The sequence below is a fragment of the Microcaecilia unicolor genome, chromosome 10 (assembly GCF_901765095.1).
Source record: "Microcaecilia unicolor chromosome 10, aMicUni1.1, whole genome shotgun sequence".
Taxonomy (NCBI): Eukaryota; Metazoa; Chordata; class Amphibia; order Gymnophiona; family Siphonopidae; genus Microcaecilia; species Microcaecilia unicolor.
Genome location: NC_044040.1, coordinates 186,158,664 through 186,177,945, shown reverse-complemented (window position 1 = coordinate 186,177,945; position 19,282 = coordinate 186,158,664). Strand labels below are relative to the sequence as shown.

At 44.7% G+C, this 19,282-nt stretch overlaps 1 protein-coding gene across 2 annotated transcripts in view; it reads right to left on the bottom strand.

The window, feature by feature from the left end:
• Nucleotides 1-16,253, bottom strand: part of LEKR1 (leucine, glutamate and lysine rich 1) — a 178,144-nt gene extending 161,891 nt beyond the window's left edge. Inside the window, exon 1 of one of the 2 annotated variants that reach the window (XM_030216985.1) lies at nucleotides 16,142-16,253. In XM_030216985.1, coding sequence (XP_030072845.1) covers nucleotides 16,142-16,187 — 46 coding nt within the window. In that variant the 5' untranslated portion in view covers nucleotides 16,188-16,253. Of the gene's footprint in view, nucleotides 1-16,038 lie in introns of both variants that reach the window. The other variant, XM_030216986.1, reaches the window with a different exon arrangement.
• Between the last annotated feature and the right edge of the window lie 3,029 nt (nucleotides 16,254-19,282).

Sequence of the window (19,282 nt, the reverse complement as noted above, 5' to 3'; positions counted from 1 at the left end):
GCCCCGGGATCTGTAAATGCGCCACAATAGCATCAGGAAGTGGAAGATATGTCTGATGAAATCGAATGCAGGACTTTCCACATGGCCATACTATTTTTATGCAAAATAATTCTGCATTTAAATCTAGAGCATACACAAAGACAGCCAGCCAAAAACTGGAAGAAAGAGCAATAATGTTAAAGGCAAAGCATCAACAGTAACTGATGCAAATTTGAGATTCCTAATTGGATAGACAGAAACAAAGTACATAACTGATGCCATATGAAACATTTGCATGATGCTGAAAAAAAAAGTAGGAGAAGAGGAGACCCAGCGAGATCGTAGAACACTCGGAGAAAACCAAACAAAACAGGGAGTAATTCTACAAAGGGAGTGCCAAGAATTAAGCATCAAGAACCCACATAAATGACTACTATACCAGCACATATGTGCATAAATACCATTGTTCTGGCTACACACTATTATATAAAATGGTACCAAAAGTGATGGCGCATAATTTGAAGGTGGATATACACACAGGTGGCATCAGTACACAGATAACATGAGTAAATTATAGAATACTAACGACCTATGCACTTTTTAGCCATCTAAACGTGAACATTTACATCACCTCTATGGCTGGTGTAAAGCAGTCATGCCTAAATTATACGCACATATTTGTGCTGCTACACTAGTATTCTATAAAGGAAAGCAGGTGCCTACTGTCCTTTACAAAATAGGCTCTGGATAGGCACCTTCTTGGTGCCCCTTAGAGAACTGCCTTCAGGATGGACAGTCTCTACTCCTTGAAGCTTGCAATCTAATCAAGACGGATGGCAAACACTGAAAAACAAATCTATATTTCAAGGCAGCTTAATACAGTTCTCCACAATTATAAATAATGCACTAGAAACAAGAGATAACATTTCAGATTGCAAGGTTGGATTAATAGGTGAGGTTTATTTGAGCAAAAGAGCCGACTGAGTACAGCTGTAAGAACTTTGGTTGTATCTTCTAGGTACAGAACTCTGGAATGCCTTACCAACTCCCCTCTGGTTCTATCCCTCCCTTCAACTCTTAAGACAAACCTGAAAACCTACTTATTTAGTATTGCCTATTCTTACGTAGATCCCCCCAGGGTGGGTATGAACTGCACTGCTGTCCTCGTGTATTCCCTCCCCCATCTTTTCTATAATCATTGTAGTTCTCCTCTCCTTCCCTGCATTTCTGTGTGAATTTGTTTGTAGCTTTCTCTCCCCCTTCATATTAGACTGTATGCCGCCTAGACATTGTTTTGATAGGCAGGATAGTAAATTTTCTAATAAACTTTAATCTCCAAAAACCAATCTATATAAGAAAAACTGCACATAGGGTGGGTGTGTGATGAGTAGAGTGGGAGGGATTTCAGGCCAACTAAATAGCAACGCCAGTCCTTAGGAGGTTAATGGACATAGAAAATACCAAGAACCTCTCAATAACACCTAGATGCACAATACTGCAGTCATTTTTAAACAAACCCTCACATTTTCAGATAAATGTACCATAAACCAAAACTCTCTTGTTTTGTTCTGTGCTGCCTCACTGCCAGGCATCCTGAAGACCAAGAATCTTCTCAAAACAGGGATCACAGCTATTAAGTATCAGGCTTTAAAAAGCAGGGTAACATTAAAGCATATTTATGTTACCTGCAGACCAGCTGAATTGTGCTGCTTCCCGGTACATTAATAGCCAAGAGTGACACTAGGGATCTTCATTTCATTACAGATATGAATCACTTTTTCAGAATGTCAATACGATGTACAAGTAAACAAATAAAAGAAGAACGTCTAGACCCTGAAGCAAAGAAAGTCAGGCCAAGGGCAGGAACCAAAAAGAACAGGAAACAAAAGAACAGGAGATGGAAGAATTGACAGCTGAGTTGCTGACCGCAAGAGGGGAAAGACTTATCCAAGTTAAACCTGACTCCAAACTAAAATACATGGTCAGTACGAACCTGCATATGAGGCCACAACCTGCATAAAAAGTATTCAATATCGTACAATAAAAATGTTTATACTCAGGAATTATGCCAATATGAACATGAGATCAGAAAAAATTAATCAAGAAAACAATTTCTCCCTGGAAATCAATGCATCCAGAGATGTCATTGGTACATGAGTACCTAAAAATATCCAGAATGCCAGGCTGAACTACATACTGCACTAACCACGGCAGATTTTAAAATCATAAATCAAAAGAAAACAAATGGAATACATCAAAATTCAATGTTCAGAAAGAACCCATAGCAATTCTACAGGGAACTGAGGAAGAGCACGAGTGACAACTGAAACGAAAATAAAATTAAAATGATGCATCCCCCCAGACACCAGAGGTCAGGGAAGCAATGAAGAGTATGGTGTAAGGGAGTGCATATGTGGGGTGTGTCTAGGGCATTTGCACAAACAGTGGATCCAAACAAAGTCCTCTCACAGAGGACTTTGTTTAGATCCACTGTTTGTACGTTTGTCTTTGGTTCTCCTGTGGAGAGATCCCCTTCTGTGGGTGTTTGCTTCTAGGGTATTTGCATAGCAGATATGTGAGACAAGGAGGGTGGGTATAGTGTGGGTAAGGGCACTGTGGTTTGAGGAGGATGGTAGAGTGAGGAGTGTCTAAAATGGTGTCACAGAGGATTCTGAGGAATATCCCCCAACCAATTACTGAGAGATTAATTGCAGCAATATATTTGATAGCATGCTAAAGTCACAATCATCCAATGCTATATACACTCACAGAAGCCTCAGAAGATACGGAGAAAGACAATTTCTACTACATGCTACAAGACACCATCAACCAAGTCCTGAATAAATGACATTGAAATTAATGGGAAATCAAAATGCCAAAGTTGGAGAAAATCCACAGTGGCTAGGAAAGGACAATGAGAAACACCAGCACTGGAACACAAATAATAATGGCAACAATTTGTTCAGCTGTGTCAGCAGAATAACTAAGTCATCAGTGGCACAGTTCCCACATAAAAACACTCAAAGGCGATCATTTTAGAAGGGCTACTCGTGTTTTGAGATGTGCATAAACCGGTACTTAACCTAAAAAGGAGTGGAGTCCACTTTGGTTTCACGACTCATCTCATTCCTCTTTTTCTCCTAAACCGGTACTTAAACATTTATTTTACATAAACACGTAAGTTCCCATTTTACAGAGCCTGGATATGCACGTCAAAAAACCCAAATACTTGGAAATGGCAGTATGTTAGTGCAATCTGGAGACTGTCTAGAATGAGGCAGAATTACAAATATAAATCCCTGCAAATAGTTTTGTAGAATTACAAATATAAACCTTGAGTTCTGTAAACTTAGCTTGCATTCACAGAATCTGCTCCAACAGTACGACTTTCCCTCTTGGAACTTACTATAGGAAAAATGTTCAAATCCTGGTGTCATCTTAACAGCAACTCCCAACACTATTAGGCACACTGGGGCCCTTACAATGTCGTGGTAGAGCTACCTCGGCATTGGCACGCGCTAATCCAATACTACCACTGGCCCACCATGGAAGCCAGCGGTAGTGCCGCCCCCACTGCTAACTTTCCGGTGCAACCGCAGGGCCCATTTTACCACAGATTGGTAAAAGGGACCCATTGTTACCTAGTATGAAACCCTGCCAAAAATCCCTTCAGAACCTATTTACCAAACATGCTCATTCCATTAGACTACTAACTCTAAGAACTCAATAAGCAACAATCTATGAAAAGGCAACACTGAAAAAATTACACAGGGCCCTAAAATATCAGTACAGTTCCTCTTGTGAAACAGGAACATAGACACACAGATACACAGAAAATGATGGCAGATGAAGACCATATGACTATTCAGTCTGCCCATCCATAGATATAATTCATCTCTACCACTTCCGCTGGTAGGCCGTTCATGTATCCACCACCCTTTCTGTAAAGAAACATTTCCTTAGATTATTCTTGACACTATCCCTTTTCACCTTAATTCTATATTCTTTATTACAGAGCTTTTTTCTATTGAAAGAGGCCTGCCTCCTTGTGCATTTGTACCATTGAGGTATTTAAATATCTTTATCATATCTCCCCTCTCCCATATCTCTCTTTCTTCCAAAGTATACATATTGAGATCTTTATATCTGTCCCCATATGCTTTATGATGAATACCACGAACCAGTTTAGTAGCCTCCCTCTGAACTTCATCGTATTTACATCTTTTTGAAGGTGGGTCTCCAGAATTGTACACAATACTCCAAATGAGGTCTCACCAAAGAGTTATACAGACACTTATCACCTCCTTTTCCATGCTGGCCATTTTCCCTATACACCCAAGCATTCTTCTGGCTTTTGCCATTGCTTTTTCTATAAGTTTGACCACCTTAAATCTATCAGATATGATAATCCCCAGTTCCCACTCTTTCACAGAAGTACTTCACCTTCTGTACAGTATCGCTCATGGGTTTTTGCAGCCCAAATGCCCTGCCAAATTCTAGGTCATTCTTCAAGCTTCACTAGATCTCTCATATTATCCACACCACCAGAGGTGTCTGTCCTATTGCAGATTTTAGCATCATCCATAGAGGTGGACCTTACCTATCAACCCTTTTTCAATATTGCTCACAAAAATGTTAAGATGAACCTTGGGCAGTACATCAAATTGAATAAATCTTGAAATTTCAAACCACTGGTAATGTCCTTATCCTTATAGTGAACTCCATTTACCACCATCCTTTGTCACCTCCCATTGAACCAGTTTCTCCACATAAGCCACATCTAGCGCTCTCCCCTTGATCACACTCTCTGGTCATCCAGCCAAAGAAATTAATATTTGTCTGACAAGAACTACCTCTAGTAAAGCTATGCTGCCTTGGATCCTGCAATCCACAAGATTCCAGAAACAGCAGAGACCTGTATGCAGAAACTAAATACTTCTGATACCTCACCTATGTCACACAGATTCACCCTCATGTAATACAGAATAATGAACCACAAATTTTAAATACAAATGGCAAAAGAAAAATGGAAAAGAAAGTCCCGAGAAACTAAATTCTGCATGCTCTACAATGCTGGAGAAAGAGAAGCAGAAATGCATTCCCTTCTACACTCAGCAAAATACAAATCTATATTACACGGTGACATATTCTAATCATATTTTTAAGTAACTTTGCTGCAGCTTGCAGCATTTTTCAAATTTCTTGTTCTCTGGCCGCGTTGTGCTGCTTTTCACTTTCCCCCTAGCCCCCCCCCCCCCCCCAGCTCCTTGGTTTCCTTCCCCACCCCTCCCTAGCAGTCTCCCTCCATCCCCATCAGCCTCTCTCTCTTAATCCCTTCATTTCCATTTGTTGTTCTCTCTCAAGCTGCCCTCATACTCAGCAGCCTTTCTATCAAATCCTGCCTTGCTGTTTCAGAGCCCCCTTTGTCTCCAGCAATCTCTTTCCATCAACCCATCTGTTCCCAGCTGTCTCTTTCTCATCTCTCCTGCAGTGTCTCTTTCTCAAGGCCTCCCTTGTCCCAGTCTGTTTCTCTCAACCCTCCCTTTTAATTTGCCTTAATATAAAATGGCTTCTATAGTCCACGTTTACCAGAGTTCTCTCCAGTTCAGGGCAGATCACAGCAAAAAGATTAATATAATCATAAAATATATCTAACTTTATAGTACAATTGGATATAATAAAAACATACTAAAAAGTAGAAAAACTATAACACCATATTCTTTATTACTTCTTAAATAACTTATCTACTCATATTACAATGGGCTTGAAACTACATCCTTTCCTAATGAACCATACTAATCAAAATCTGATTAAAAAAGCCATGAAGTGATATACAATTAGTCTCCTGTCTTAGTTCCCCTGGAAGTCCATGCCTTATCCCTAGCAGTCTCCTTCTGTTTTCAGGGTCAAGGCTTAACACCAGCAGGAAGCAACTCTCCTCCTTTGGGGCTGGGCTGATGATAAAGACATCCTCCCCTCCTCATTCGCATCACTGCCACTGTCTCCTTAGCTCATGTGGGCTGTGTCTCATTCACTTTTTCTCTTCAGCTTCCACAGGCTGTTGATGCACTTCCTTCTTTCTGGCCCATAGTAGCAACTGATACCATCTTGTTCTTCCAGAGTCAACTATGGTACAAATGAAATCTTGGTTGGAACTCCGATAGTATCCCTGGCCTCTGTGGAAGCAACAATGTCCTCCCTCCTTGACTGGGCCCCACCTTGCAGTCAAGATGTCTTTACCTCATTTATCTCAGTTGCACTTTTTTGTTGTTGTTGTGAAGGCAGTAGTGGTGATCTGGAAAGGTCAGGGCGGCAATTTCAAGACAGGAGAATTTGCAGGTTATTTTGAAGTAAGCACTTTACATCAACTTCAGGAGACTTGGCATGGGGGTGAGGTTCTAGTCTGGTTCATGCAAATGCTCTCTGTACCTGACATTAGACCCTGCTCAGAGTTCAGTGGTGCCACTTGTCACATAGCACCTTGAGTGACCACCCTGCTCGCTCTGCCCTAAATTCAATCCTGCATGCCTCCATCCTTTCAGTGGGCACATTCTTTGCTCTCACTCTTTCTGTTTGCTAATTTTAGTATCCAGAAAGTGCCAGCCTGCAAACATTTTGGCAGTACTAAGAACATAAGCGTTGCATACTGGGACAGACTGAAGATCCATCAAGTCCAGTATCCTATTTCCAACAGTGGCCAATCCAGGTCACAAGTACCTGGCAAGATCCCAAAGAGTAAAACAGAATTTGTGCTGCTTATCTTAGAAAAAAAGAAGTGGATTTTCCCAAGTCCATCTTAATAATGGCTTATGGACTTTTTTTTAGGAAATTATCCAAACCTTTTTTAAACCCTGCTAAGGTAATTGTTTTTACCACATTCTCTGGTAATGAATTCCGGAGTTAAAATTACACATTGAGTCAAGAAATGTTTTCTCCAGTTTGTTTTACATTTACTACTTAGTAGCTTCGTTGCATGCACCCTAGTCCTAGTATTTTTGGAAAGGGTAAACAAGTGATTCACGTCTACCCATTCCATTCCACTCAATATTTTATAGACCTTTATCATATTTCCCCTCAGCCATCTCTTCTTCTCATAGGGAAGTCGCCCCATCCCCTTTATCATTTTTGCTGCCCTTCTCTGTCCCTTGTCTAATTTCGCTATATCATTTTTTGAGATGAGGTAACCAGAATTACACACAGTATTCAAGATGCAGTCACACCATGGAGCGATATAAGGGCATTATAACATTTTCATTTTTGTTTTCCATTTCTTTCCTAATAATTCCTAAATTCTGTTTGTTTTTTTTAGCCACTGCTGCACACTGAGCAAAGGGTATCAATGTATCATCAAGAATGACACCTAGATCCTTTTCCTGGGTGGCGACTCCTAATGTGAAACCTTGCATCACATACCCATTATTTAGGTTCCTCTTTCCCACATGCATCAGATTGCACTTGCGTGGTCATTAAACATCATTTGCCATTTGGATGCCCAGTCTCTCAGTCTCATAAGGTGCTCTTGCAATTTAACAACTATGAATAAGTTTGTGTAATCAGCAAATTTAGACCAAACCACTCTAGCAATTCTTGGCGCAGTAATGCCAACAAAGACCATTCATTTTGAATGGGCTTCATCAGCATTGCCACGTGGGAATCGCTAGCGCAGTTTGGTAAAAGGGGACTAAATTATTCTCAGTAGTTATGGTAAAATTATGTATAATCATACCTGATAATTTTCTTTCCATTAATCATAGCTGATCAATCCATAGACTGGTGGGTTGTGTCCATCTACCAGCAGGTGGAGATAGAGAGCAAACTTTTGCCTCCCTATATGTGGTCATGTGCTGCCGGAAACTCCTCAGTATGTCGATATCAAAGCTCCATCTGCAGGACTCAGCACTTAGAGAATTACACCCACAAAGGGACACTCTGCCCAGCTCACCACCGCCGAAACGGGGGAGGGGAATTAACCCAGCTCATCCCCACACAAGTGGGGAGGGGAATTAACCCAGCTCATCCCCACACAAGTGGGGGAGGGGAATCCGTCCAGCTCATCCCCGTGGAGCGGGGGAGGGACACCACACCCGCCGATGCGGGGGGATCTGGCTTATCCTGCAACCGCAACCGCGGGAGGAGCTGACTGACCCTAGCACCGCCGAAGCGGGAGGGGTACAAAACTGCCCTACAACTGCACGAAGCGGGAGGGAGTGCCGGCAGAATTTATGTCTCAATCCAGCCCCGTGAAACGGAGGGGAGAGGAATGCAGCAGCTCACTGTAACACAAACTCGTCTCAACTCTTGAAGAATCCAAGTGAAAAAACTTGAACCCGAAGTCTTCCTGAAGTAACTGAAGACTAAACTTGAACCTGAAATGCAACCAGAATAGAAACCATACAGATATCTGGGCGGGGCTATGGATTGATCAGCTATGATTAATGGAAAGAAAATTATCAGGTATGATTATACATAATTTTACCTTCCATATCATCAAGCTGATCAATCCATAGACTGGTGGGATGTACCGAAGCAGTACTCACCCAGGGCGGGACATAGGAATCCCTGAACTCAACACTGAAGCTCCACACCGGGCCTCCGCCCGTGCCTCCACAGTCAAGCGGTAATGCTTGGAGAATGTATGGGCCGATGCCCAAGTTGCCGCCTTGCATATCTCTTCCAAGGAGACGGACCCGGCCTCTGCCTTCGAGGCCGCCTGAGCTCTAGTGGAGTGAGCCTTCAGCTGGCTAGGCGGCACCTTCCCCGCGGCCACATAAGCCGCGGCAATGACTTCCTTGACCCATCTTGCCACTGGAGGCTTAGCAGCCTGCAGACCCTTACGAGGACATGCCAACAGGACAAACAGATGATCCGATTTCCGGAAATCATTGGTCACTTCCAAGTATCTGATGATGACTCGTCTCACATCCAGATATTTAAGAGCAGAGTACTCCTCTGGGTAGTCCTCCCTACGAAAGGAAGGGAGACAGAGCTGCTGATTCACATGGAAGCGAGAAACAATCTTGGGCAGGAAGGAAGGCACTGTGCGAATAGTCACTACTGCCTCAGTGAACTGCAGAAAAGACTCTCGACATGAGAGTGCCTGGAGCTCGGAAACTCTTCTGGCTGAAGTGATAGCTACCAAAAAGACTGCTTTCAACGTCAGGTCTTTCAGAGATGCCCTCAACAAGGGTTCAAAAGGCGGCTTCTGTAATGCTCTGAGCACCAGGTTAAAATTCCACGCAGGCACCATTGAGTGCAGAGGAGGGCGCAGGTGCTTAACTCCCTTGAGAAAACGCACCACATCTGGCTACGAAGCCAGGGAAGCACCCTTCAGGCGGCCCCTGAAGCAAGCCAGGGCCGCTACCTGGACTTAAAGGGAACTGAGCGACAGGCCTTTCTCCAGACCTTCTTGCAGGAATGCCAACACTGAAGAAATTGGAGCAGTGAATGAAGAAAATGAGCATGCTTCGCCACGCTGCAAAGGTACGCCAAACCCTGGCGTAAGCAGTAAAAGTAGAGCGCTTCCTCGCTCTCAGCATAGTGGCGATGACCTTGTCTGAGAAGTCCTTCTTCCTCAGACGCTGCCGCTCAATAGCCAGGCCGTAAGCCCAAAGGGGGAGGGATCCTCCATCACCACGGGACCCTGATGTAACAGACCCTGCTCCACTGGCAGCCCCACCAGGATTATCCGGCCCGGATGCTTTGCCAATCGGTCTAGCACCCTGCCCAACATGGGCCAGGGCGGGAACACATAGAGAAGCTCTTGTGTTGGCCACTGTTAGAGGAGAGCATCTACTCCCAGAGATCGAGGGTCCCGTCCTCTGCTGAAAAAGCGCGGCACTTGGCAACTGGCCGATGACGCCAATAGATCTAGGCTCGGCTGGCCCCAGCGCTTCGTGATATCCAAGAACGCCTGAACCGATAACTGCCACTCTCCGGGATCCAAGGTATGGCGACTGAGAAGTCCGCCTTGACATTCATGACTCCGGCAATGTGGGCTGCTGACAGCTGCTCCAGGCTCGCTACCGCCCACTGGCATAGATTCATGGCTGCCTTGGCTAGAGGGGCGCTCTTGGTACCTCCCTGGCGGTTGACATAGACCACAGCCGTGGCATTGTCCAACAGGGCCCGTACTGGCTTCAACGCCAGTACCGGGATGAACTCCAAAAACGCCAACCGAATGGCTCTGAGTTCCAGGAGGTTGATAGACCACTTTGCCTCTGCAGGAGACCAGAGCCCCTGCGCTGTCCTTCCCAAGAAGTGGGCTCCCAAGCCCGACAAAGAGGCGTCCGTCGTGACGACAATCCACTCCGGGATCACCAGAGGCATTCCTGCAGACAACTTGTCTGTCTGCGTCCACCAGCTCAGCGCCTTGCGCACTGCTGGGTCCAAGGGAAAGCGCACAGCATAATCCTCCGACATCGGAGTCCAGCGCAGCAGCAGAGATTGTCGAAGTGGTCTCATATGAGCCCTGGCCCAGGGCACTACATCCATCGTGGCCGACATAGAGCCCAACAGCTGCACATAGTCCCAAGTCCGAATAGGAGAGGCTACTAGGAACTAGTCCACCTGAGCCTGAAGCTTGACAATCCAATTGTCTGGCAGGAACACTCTGCCCACTTGGGTGTCGAATTGAACTCCCAGATGCTCCAGGGACTGAGTCGGGCGCAGCTGGCTTTTCTCCCAGTTGATGATCCACCTCAGGGAGCTCGAAAGAGCAACCACCCGGTTCACAGCTTTGCCGCACTCTGCATAAGAGGGGCTTGGATCAACCAGTCGTCCAGATAAGAATGGACTTGAACTCCTTCCTTCCACAGGAAGGCCGCGATGACCACCATTACTTTGGAGAAGGTCCGCGGAGCAGTAGCCAACCCGAACGGGAGGGCTCTGAACTGGAAGTGTCGGCCAGTACTGCAAAACGCAAAAAGCGTTGATGAGGAGGCCAGATGGGAATATGCAAGTACGCGTCCTTGAAGTCCAAGGATGCCAGGAACTCTCCTGCCTTCACTGCCGCTATAACAGAGCGGAGGGTCTCCATGCGAAAGTGCCGAACTTTCAAGGCCCAATGGACCCCTTGAGGTCGAGGATAGGCCGTACAGAACCTCCTTTCTTTGGAATCACAAAGAAAAAGGAGTAACGTCCCTTTCCAGGCTGATTCTCTGGCACCGGAACGACCGCCCCCAGGCGGAACAGATTGTCCAAGGTCTGCTGCACTGCCACAGCTTTGACCGGAGACTTGCAGGGAGAGAGTACAAACCCGTCTTTTAAGGGTCGGCAGAACTCTAGCTTGTAGCCGTCTCTGATGACTTCCAGCACTCAAGCGTCTGAAGTTATTGTGGTCCACTCGCCCATAAACGAGGACAGCCGTCCTCCAATCTGCACTGAGGCGTGGACCAAGGCCCCGTCATTGGGTACGAGACCCTGGGGGAGGACCGGAGGGAGCACCTCCGGGACGGCGGTCTCTGCGAAAGGAATGCTGCTTGGGGGAGAAGTTCCTCTTGAAGGAAGAGAGGGCAGAGGAGCCCGACCTGCCCAGGCGGTACCGACGGGCTTCCTGAGCCCGTCCTCTGCAGGTACCAGGGCGAGTACTAGCCCGAGCCCTGACCTCTGGTAACTTCTTGCCCTTAGACGTGCCGAGATCGGTCACGATTTTGTCCAGCTCGACCCCAAAGAGCAGCTTGCCTTTAAAAGGCAATCTAGCCAGGCGGGATTTAGAGGCATGGTCAGCAGACCAATGTTTCAGCCAAAGCCACCGCCGCGCAGAGATTGTCTGAGCCATGCCTTTAGCTGAGGCTCTCAAGACATCATACAGCAAGTCTGCCAAATAGGCTAAGCCCGATTCCAGGGCCGGCCAAACAGCCCTCAAGGAATGATCCGAGGGGGAAGCCCGCTGCACCATAGTCAGGCACGCCCTGGCCACATAGGAGCCGCAAACTGAGGCCTGCAAACTTAAAGCAGCCGCCTCAAAGGACGACCTTAAGGCCGCCTCCAATCCTCTGTCTTGGGCGTCCTTTAGGGCCGTGCCACCTTCCACTGGTAACGCCGTTTTCTTAGTCACCGCAGTGATTAAAGAATCCACGGTAGGTCACAGAAAGGCCTCACGTTCACCTTCAGGCAAAGGATAGCGGCGGGACATAGCCCTAGCCACTTTAAGGCTCGCTTCCGGGACATCCCATTGAGCCGAAATTAAGGAGTGCATGGCATCATGCATGTGGAAGGTTCTAGGCGGGCGCTTCGTCCCCAGCATAATGGCACAGCCAACAGGGGCTGAGGGAGAGACGTCCTCCGGAGAGGAAATCTTCAAAATGCCCATGGCCTGCACTAACAGGTTGGGCAAATCCTCTGAGCTAAAGAGCCGCTGCAGAGGGGTCATCCGCTCCATCCGAGCGGGGATCCGTCTCCTCCAAGGAATCCGCAAAGGACCGTTGGGAGACCTCAGACACGCTGCCCTCATCTACATCGGAGGAGACAAAGTCCTCCAAGGCCTGGGAATCAACCCGAGGGCGTTTACCTCTGGGAACCTCAACCTCTTTACCAGACGAGGGAGCAGGGGCAGCGTTTTGCATGAGGAAAGCCAGATGCAGCAGCAAAACAAACTCGGGGGAGAAACCCCCCAGACTGTGCACTTCCGCAGCCTGGGCAACAGCCCTAGATGCACCCTCAACCGGCGCTCGCAAGAGCGGGGGAGAGACATGCTGCGCATCCAAAATGGCGTCCGGCGCGACACTCCGCGAAGGAGCCGCGCGGGAAGAACGGCGCTTAACTTTAGCCGCTTTGTGCCATCGCCCAAATTAAGGGCGTTCATGGCATTAATGTCTCCAACCTCAAGGGCGGCCCACGAAGAAGCCGTCCGAGCCGCGTGGCCGGCCAAGATGGCGGAGGCGAGGAGCGGGGGATGGGCGTTTATGGCGGGAAAAACCGCCACGCCGGAGGAAGGACCGGGACATTCATCGGTCACGAAACTGTCACCCAACAAGGGCGAATCAGGCTGTAAGACCCCCGCATCCCCTCTAGAAGCGCTCAAGCGATCCGGGGAGCGACCCTTTGCGCCCTCGCCCTCCGACGCCATATGCCACGAGGAGAAGAATCGGGGAACCCCCTGCCCGCTATAAAAAGGTAAAAATTACCTGCTGTCCGCTCCGAGCTGTAACGAACTGGTGTCCCAGTGAGTAGCTGCAATGAACGTTTAAATAAACGTCGAAATAAACGCCTTTAAGGACGTTTAAAAATTTTTTTTTTTTTTTTTTTTTAAAAACGGAGCCAGCGGGAGGGGGGAGAAAAGGAGGGACCTGGTACCACCAGGTTTGCACTTGCTCAAAAGAGCCCTCAACCCCAGGCACTCAACAAAACCTAAAAATTAGGCTTGGAGGCCTAGCCAGAGCTGCTGCTGTGTGTGACCACCACCTGCTGAGATAGAGAACATACTGAGGAGTTTCCGGCAGCACATGACCACATATAGGGAGGCAAAAGTTTGCTCTCTATCTCCACCTGCTGGTAGATGGACACAACCCACCAGTCTATGGATTGATCAGCTTGATGATATGGAATCCCATTTTTAGATCATTTATAAATATGTTAAAAAGCAGCGGTCCCAGCACAGACACCCGGTATCTACCCTTCTCCATTGTACTGTTCTAGGCAAAGTATAGTGTAGCTTAAACCATCCCCAAGTAGAAGCTTTACCAGTAGACTCTCAATTCTTAAGCAAACCTTCTTTATTGTAGTACTCAGAATAAACAAATAAAATCCCATTTACAGTTCAGTTGCTTAGAAGAGAATTGTCACCTTCTGCACAGTCTGTATCTAGCTACCTCAGAGGCAAGGAGATAGCTAGAACCTCAGCCCAACTGAGAGGAAAAGTTGTCATGCTCAAAAGAGAATAAGGGGGAGAAACTCATGGAAAATAAATAGGGAATGATGGAAAAATGGTGAAAATTCTTGATGGAATCACAGTGGATTAAGGAGGGATCAGCCCTAGAACAACTGCTAATCACCAAGGCATGCAAGGAAGACCGGGATCTCTCACAGCTCACAGGAGCAGAGAGGAAGGACTGGCCCTAGTTCAGACATATGATCCAATAGGAAAAGCTCACGAGGAGTCAATCAAAGGACACTGCAAACTACAGGGAGGGGGAAGCCCCAGTACACAGTACTATTACATAGACAATGCAATTAAATACAAATAATTCTCATATTAAATACACATAACAATGCACCCTGCCACAATGAATATGGGAGCAGAACATCCATTGAGAATACCAACCATTGAAGCCTACTCTTTCTTTTCTATCTTTTAAACAGTTCTTCCATTAGGTAGCTTCCCATTATTCCACAACTTTCTAATCTCCTCGGGAGTCATTCATGAGGTACTTTTTCAAACACCTTTTGAAAATCCAGATACATTATATCGACCGGCTCACATTTATTCACCCCTTCAAAGAAATGTAGATTGGTGAAGCAAGATTTCCCTTGACTAAATATCCATGTTGGCTTTGTCTCATTAATCTCATTATAGATGGGACTCAGACCTAAGGGTGTGTAAGCTGTTCTTCAACACAGGGTGCCAGCCCAACCATATAGAACCAAAGTTGTCTTAAGAGTGGCTGCAGTACATAAGAGTTTAAAAAATGAGTGTGGCCCATGAGCAGGCTTGCATGCATAGGCCCGTGCAGCAACTCTATTCCCTCTTTTTCCTGTTATTAGTTTCCTCTTCCCTAAGAAATCTGAGAAGGGAGGTGAAGTTCCTGTCTGGCCTGTGAGCACACACTGGCTCATAGCTCTGTGCTGATTTATTTTATTTTTTTTTTTTTACTTTTCTTTGTGTGGAATTGTCACTTTGCCTTCTCTCTCCCCTCCTTTCACCTTTTGTTTAAAATGCCACCCATTCCTCTTTTTCTTGGAGCAAGATCTCCAAATGGCCCAGTTTTGGGCATACCATGACAGTAATGATCTCATTTCTGTGAGGAATCCTATATTGAGCTTTTCTTGGACTGTTTAATTTCTGGGCCCAAAACAACTTTCTTTTATATAAAACATAATCTGGGACATTTAACATACATGGGATTATGAAATCTTAATTTTGCAATAACATTTTTACTAGAGAAAAAAATGTCAAATTACAACGGTTGCACAACTATAGTTCTAAAACTAACCTGACAAACACAGATACGAACCTAATTAAAACATCCTTTTAGATAAATGTAGTACTAAACTATAACTCTATAGTCCATAAAAAGCAGCTTTTTGTTATAAAGCCTGGTATACCATAGTTTAGGGTCTTCTTCCCATCATGTGTGTCAAAACACTACAAACCAGAGATAACTGGGATACCAAAGTGCTTTTGTCTGAAAACAGATACAGCAAGCCCTGAGCTGCAGAAGCAATAATTTTATTATCTGAAAGTCATATTTTTGTCTGGTATTTTGTCAATGCAAAGCAATTAAATATACTTTCCTGTGTTGCAAAGTTAGTCTGCTTTATTGTGTAATCTTATTTCATTGGATGTGTGTTCTGTTCTCAGAGTGAAAGGAAAACAGTAAAGCTGGACTTCCTGAAAATCAAGGACAAAATAATTTACGTAAGAACTGTACTTATTTAGTCACACTTCTTGACTGGAATGTAATATGAAGTTTTGACTTATGATAGTCCGCATCATCTGTTCAAGCTGCCAAGGACAAATCAGGAAGTTAACAAGATTTTCAAGCCTCTTTCCATTTTGATTTCGGTAGTCCGATCAGTAAAGACCTCACAGTTTAATGGCAATATTTTGTTTGCATACTAACTGGTAGCATTAAGATTTCGTTCCAAGCTCGTCTGGAACAGGCGAACTTTATATGCTTGGGTAGGAGAACCTCTCGGGCTCTAGACCGGCCAATTTTTCTGCTACTGCCGTTGCACTGACCCAAAAAGCTACAGCACCTCACGGATACCTGCCCTGTAGTACTATTCCTGCGAGACTGAAAAGGCGCATCTTTAGTGTGAGGATATAGCAACGTCGCCAAATGAGCCCTTTTCCCCAACAACTTTGGGTCTTTTTTAATTTTATTTTTTTTAAATAATTACCTCGCTACCGCTGACAATAAGCCCCGTCTCCCCCTCCATTTTCCCTCTTTCTTCCTGCATTCAGCTCCCTGGACTACCGAAGAACATAAAAACAAATGCAGACCTCTTGCAGCAGGAATGCGCACCAAAACAGAAACGTCACAGCCCATAAGGCAACTGTCAGGGCTTTCGGTGCCGCACTCCCTCTATGGTTTGACTAACTTGACTACATTCCAACCCAAGGAGGTTAGATTGAGGCTAACTTCCTTGTTCCAACCCGTAAACCAAGAAGGTTGAACCTCCTACTTGCCGTAAACTGACGGGCGGCTACTACTTCCTGTTCCACCTTTACAACTATTGCGCATGCTCCTTGTTGCTATCCTGGACTTTTTCTGTTGTGGTCCAGAAAACATCTAAGTTAACCTAACCAAGAAGGATTTATCCTCGGCGTGAAGCAAAGATGTTGTGAAACACGGATTTCAAAAAGCAAGTGGCAGAACCCTTCCCTATGCCAAATTCTCCTGCTCTGTGATTTTACGGCTAATCGTAGGCACCCCCCGCCCCAGCCCGCTGCAAATAAACAGAAATAAGGGCGGGACCATAGCGTGGTGGATGCCGCTGCTGGGCTGGGTGGGCGGCCTCCGAACAGGAACTTATAGGGGGCGGGGACCACAGCACCATGGCCCCGCACATGGTTTCTGTTTATTTGCCACCACCGAGTCGGGGAAGCAGTGGTGGGTCGAACTGGCACGTCAGTGAACAGGTGGGTAAGCTCGCAAGAAGCAGACCAAAAGAAGAAATTGGTCTATAATTTCAGATTTCTTTATTGTTTATCGACGTTGAAGAACTAAACTACAATACTCAACACGGTCATATTTCACGGTGCCAGGTGCAAATAAAAAATAAACACTAAAGATCGCATCACCATATAAATAGGTATCTACAAAACTTTAAAATTATAGATCGAGTTCTCTTTTGGTCTGCTTCCTTATACCTCCATCTCTAGGTGGAAGAAATTGGGGTAAACGACAAGAAAAATGCTATCTGCATAATAAAGATACTAATTACAGCAGTCTGGAATAATCTTACTTATCGGCTGAAGAAAATGTTAAGAAAGAATGATAAAATGGAGCCCTGTGGCGCACAGCAATGAAGTGGATGAGAAGAGGAGAGGGCAGTGTAGAGATTTTGGGGGGAAAATTACACTTCAGAAAAGAAGATGATCAGAGATAAGCACAGCCTGAGGTTCTGTTTATCTTTCCAGAAGGAGGGTGTGATCAACAAAGTTGAAAGCAGCAGAAAGATCCAACAAGACCGCTAAAGCTATCTGCCCAACATCAGCATGGCATTGACCTTCATTAAGGCAGTATCAGAAGTTTCAATGCTATGTCCTATGTGCAAACCAGCTTGGCAAGGATGAAGGACCAGTTTGGATTATGGGTGCTAAAATGTTCTCTGTATTAACTGTATAGCAAAATAACACAGATTTTGCTATTTCTGTGCAACAGCAACCAAAACTGACAAAGCCTGCTGTCAATTTGCACCAATTTAAAATTTCATTTAGGTGGAGGAAAGACTTCAACAAAAATAGCACTACAATTTCAAGTTAGCTACTGTATGACACATCACAAGTCAAAAACTTCCCCTTTCCTATTTTTTGTTTTTAAATCATTTTAATCATATATATATATATATATATATATATATATATATATCACTTTTCTTAAACTCCAACTTGAAAGTGCAGACTATTGACTTAACTTCGACGAAGACGCTAAACTCAGCCCAGCCATAAGCTCTACAAAGCCCCTCCGTTTCACCACATATCACTTCTTCATGAGCTGCCAGCATCAGATTGGCGTCTCAGATATTTATCCTTGCTCTTACTCCATTCTCCAATTTTAAATTGGTGCAAATTGACAGCACGCTTGATTAGTTTTGGTTGTTGTTGTTGATACATATATTGGTCTGCAAGCCAGTCAGTATTGAGTGTTGTGTCTGTGCATAAAGTTTGACACATTAACTGCAAATCCTTAGTTAATAGGTTCCTATAAGTCCTGGTTGTGTTAAATGTAAGAAGTACAGTTTTGCCTTTGTCTTTCTCCTTATTCTTCTCCATGATTAGTAAGATTAGTAACAAAATCAAGTAGGTATCAACTTAATGGAATCCTGGGCTCTTAAATTTAAATTGAAACATAATACTGATAAAATTTATGATAGTAACTAGCCCTTATCACCCAATAACTGTCTCAAATTTTAAGATTGATAATGTTACTTATTCTTTTGATTCAACAATGAAAATCTTGGGGATCTTAATTGATCAGTTTCTTTCTTTTGATTGCAAAATTTCCAGAATACTCATGCTATAACAACCAGAAGAAAATTCATTCAGATTTTATATAAAGAAATGAGTGTTGTCACCTGTTTTGCTTAATAATGGAGTTTTAACTAATACTCTTAAATGAATTAGTACAATAGCCTAATAGGTAACCATAGGACATCAAAGCTGCAAAATAAATGGTGTGGTGGTAGAGGACATGACAGCATGCAAATAAGCCCCACCCCTTATTTGTGTAAGTGCACGGCCACAGGTGTGCACCTTAAGGAGTATGTACCTTACTGCATGCCATCATACAGCCTAAGAGTTCACTGTTATGGTGTTATCGTGGAATAAATATTGACATTTGAGGGTGTTGGGGAGGATACCTATTATGGCATGTTCTGGAGATACATATCTAAAGATGTTGGTACTAATGAAGTGGTTTTTATTATTGGTTTTAGTCGTGGATCTTGCTTTAGGGCAGGAGTTCTTAACCAGTGGTGCCTGCACCCCCAGAAGGTGCAGAAAAAGGTCAAACTGGGTGTGTAGAAGGCTTTTCAAATTGGAGGCAATTTATTGAAACTTTCTAGACAGATTGAAGGCAGGTATTAGGATAGTTTTCAAAGGAATTGGCCCAGGTAACGTAATAGCTGAATGAAATTCCTTAGGCTGAAAACCTCACTTAATATTCATATTGGTATTGAATTTTTTCGGGATCTTGCCAGGTATTTGTAACCTGGATTGGTCACTGTTGGAAACAGGATGCTGGGCTTGATGGACCTTTGGTCTGTCCCAGTGTGGCAGTACTTATGTACGTTATTCAGCAACATTATGTACAATTATGTATGTAGCATTTAGGTTTAGGTGTAACTTCTTTAGTGGTATAGCTATGTACTATAATTTTTTCAACATATTAGCAGATAACAGTGACACATGTAACTGTTG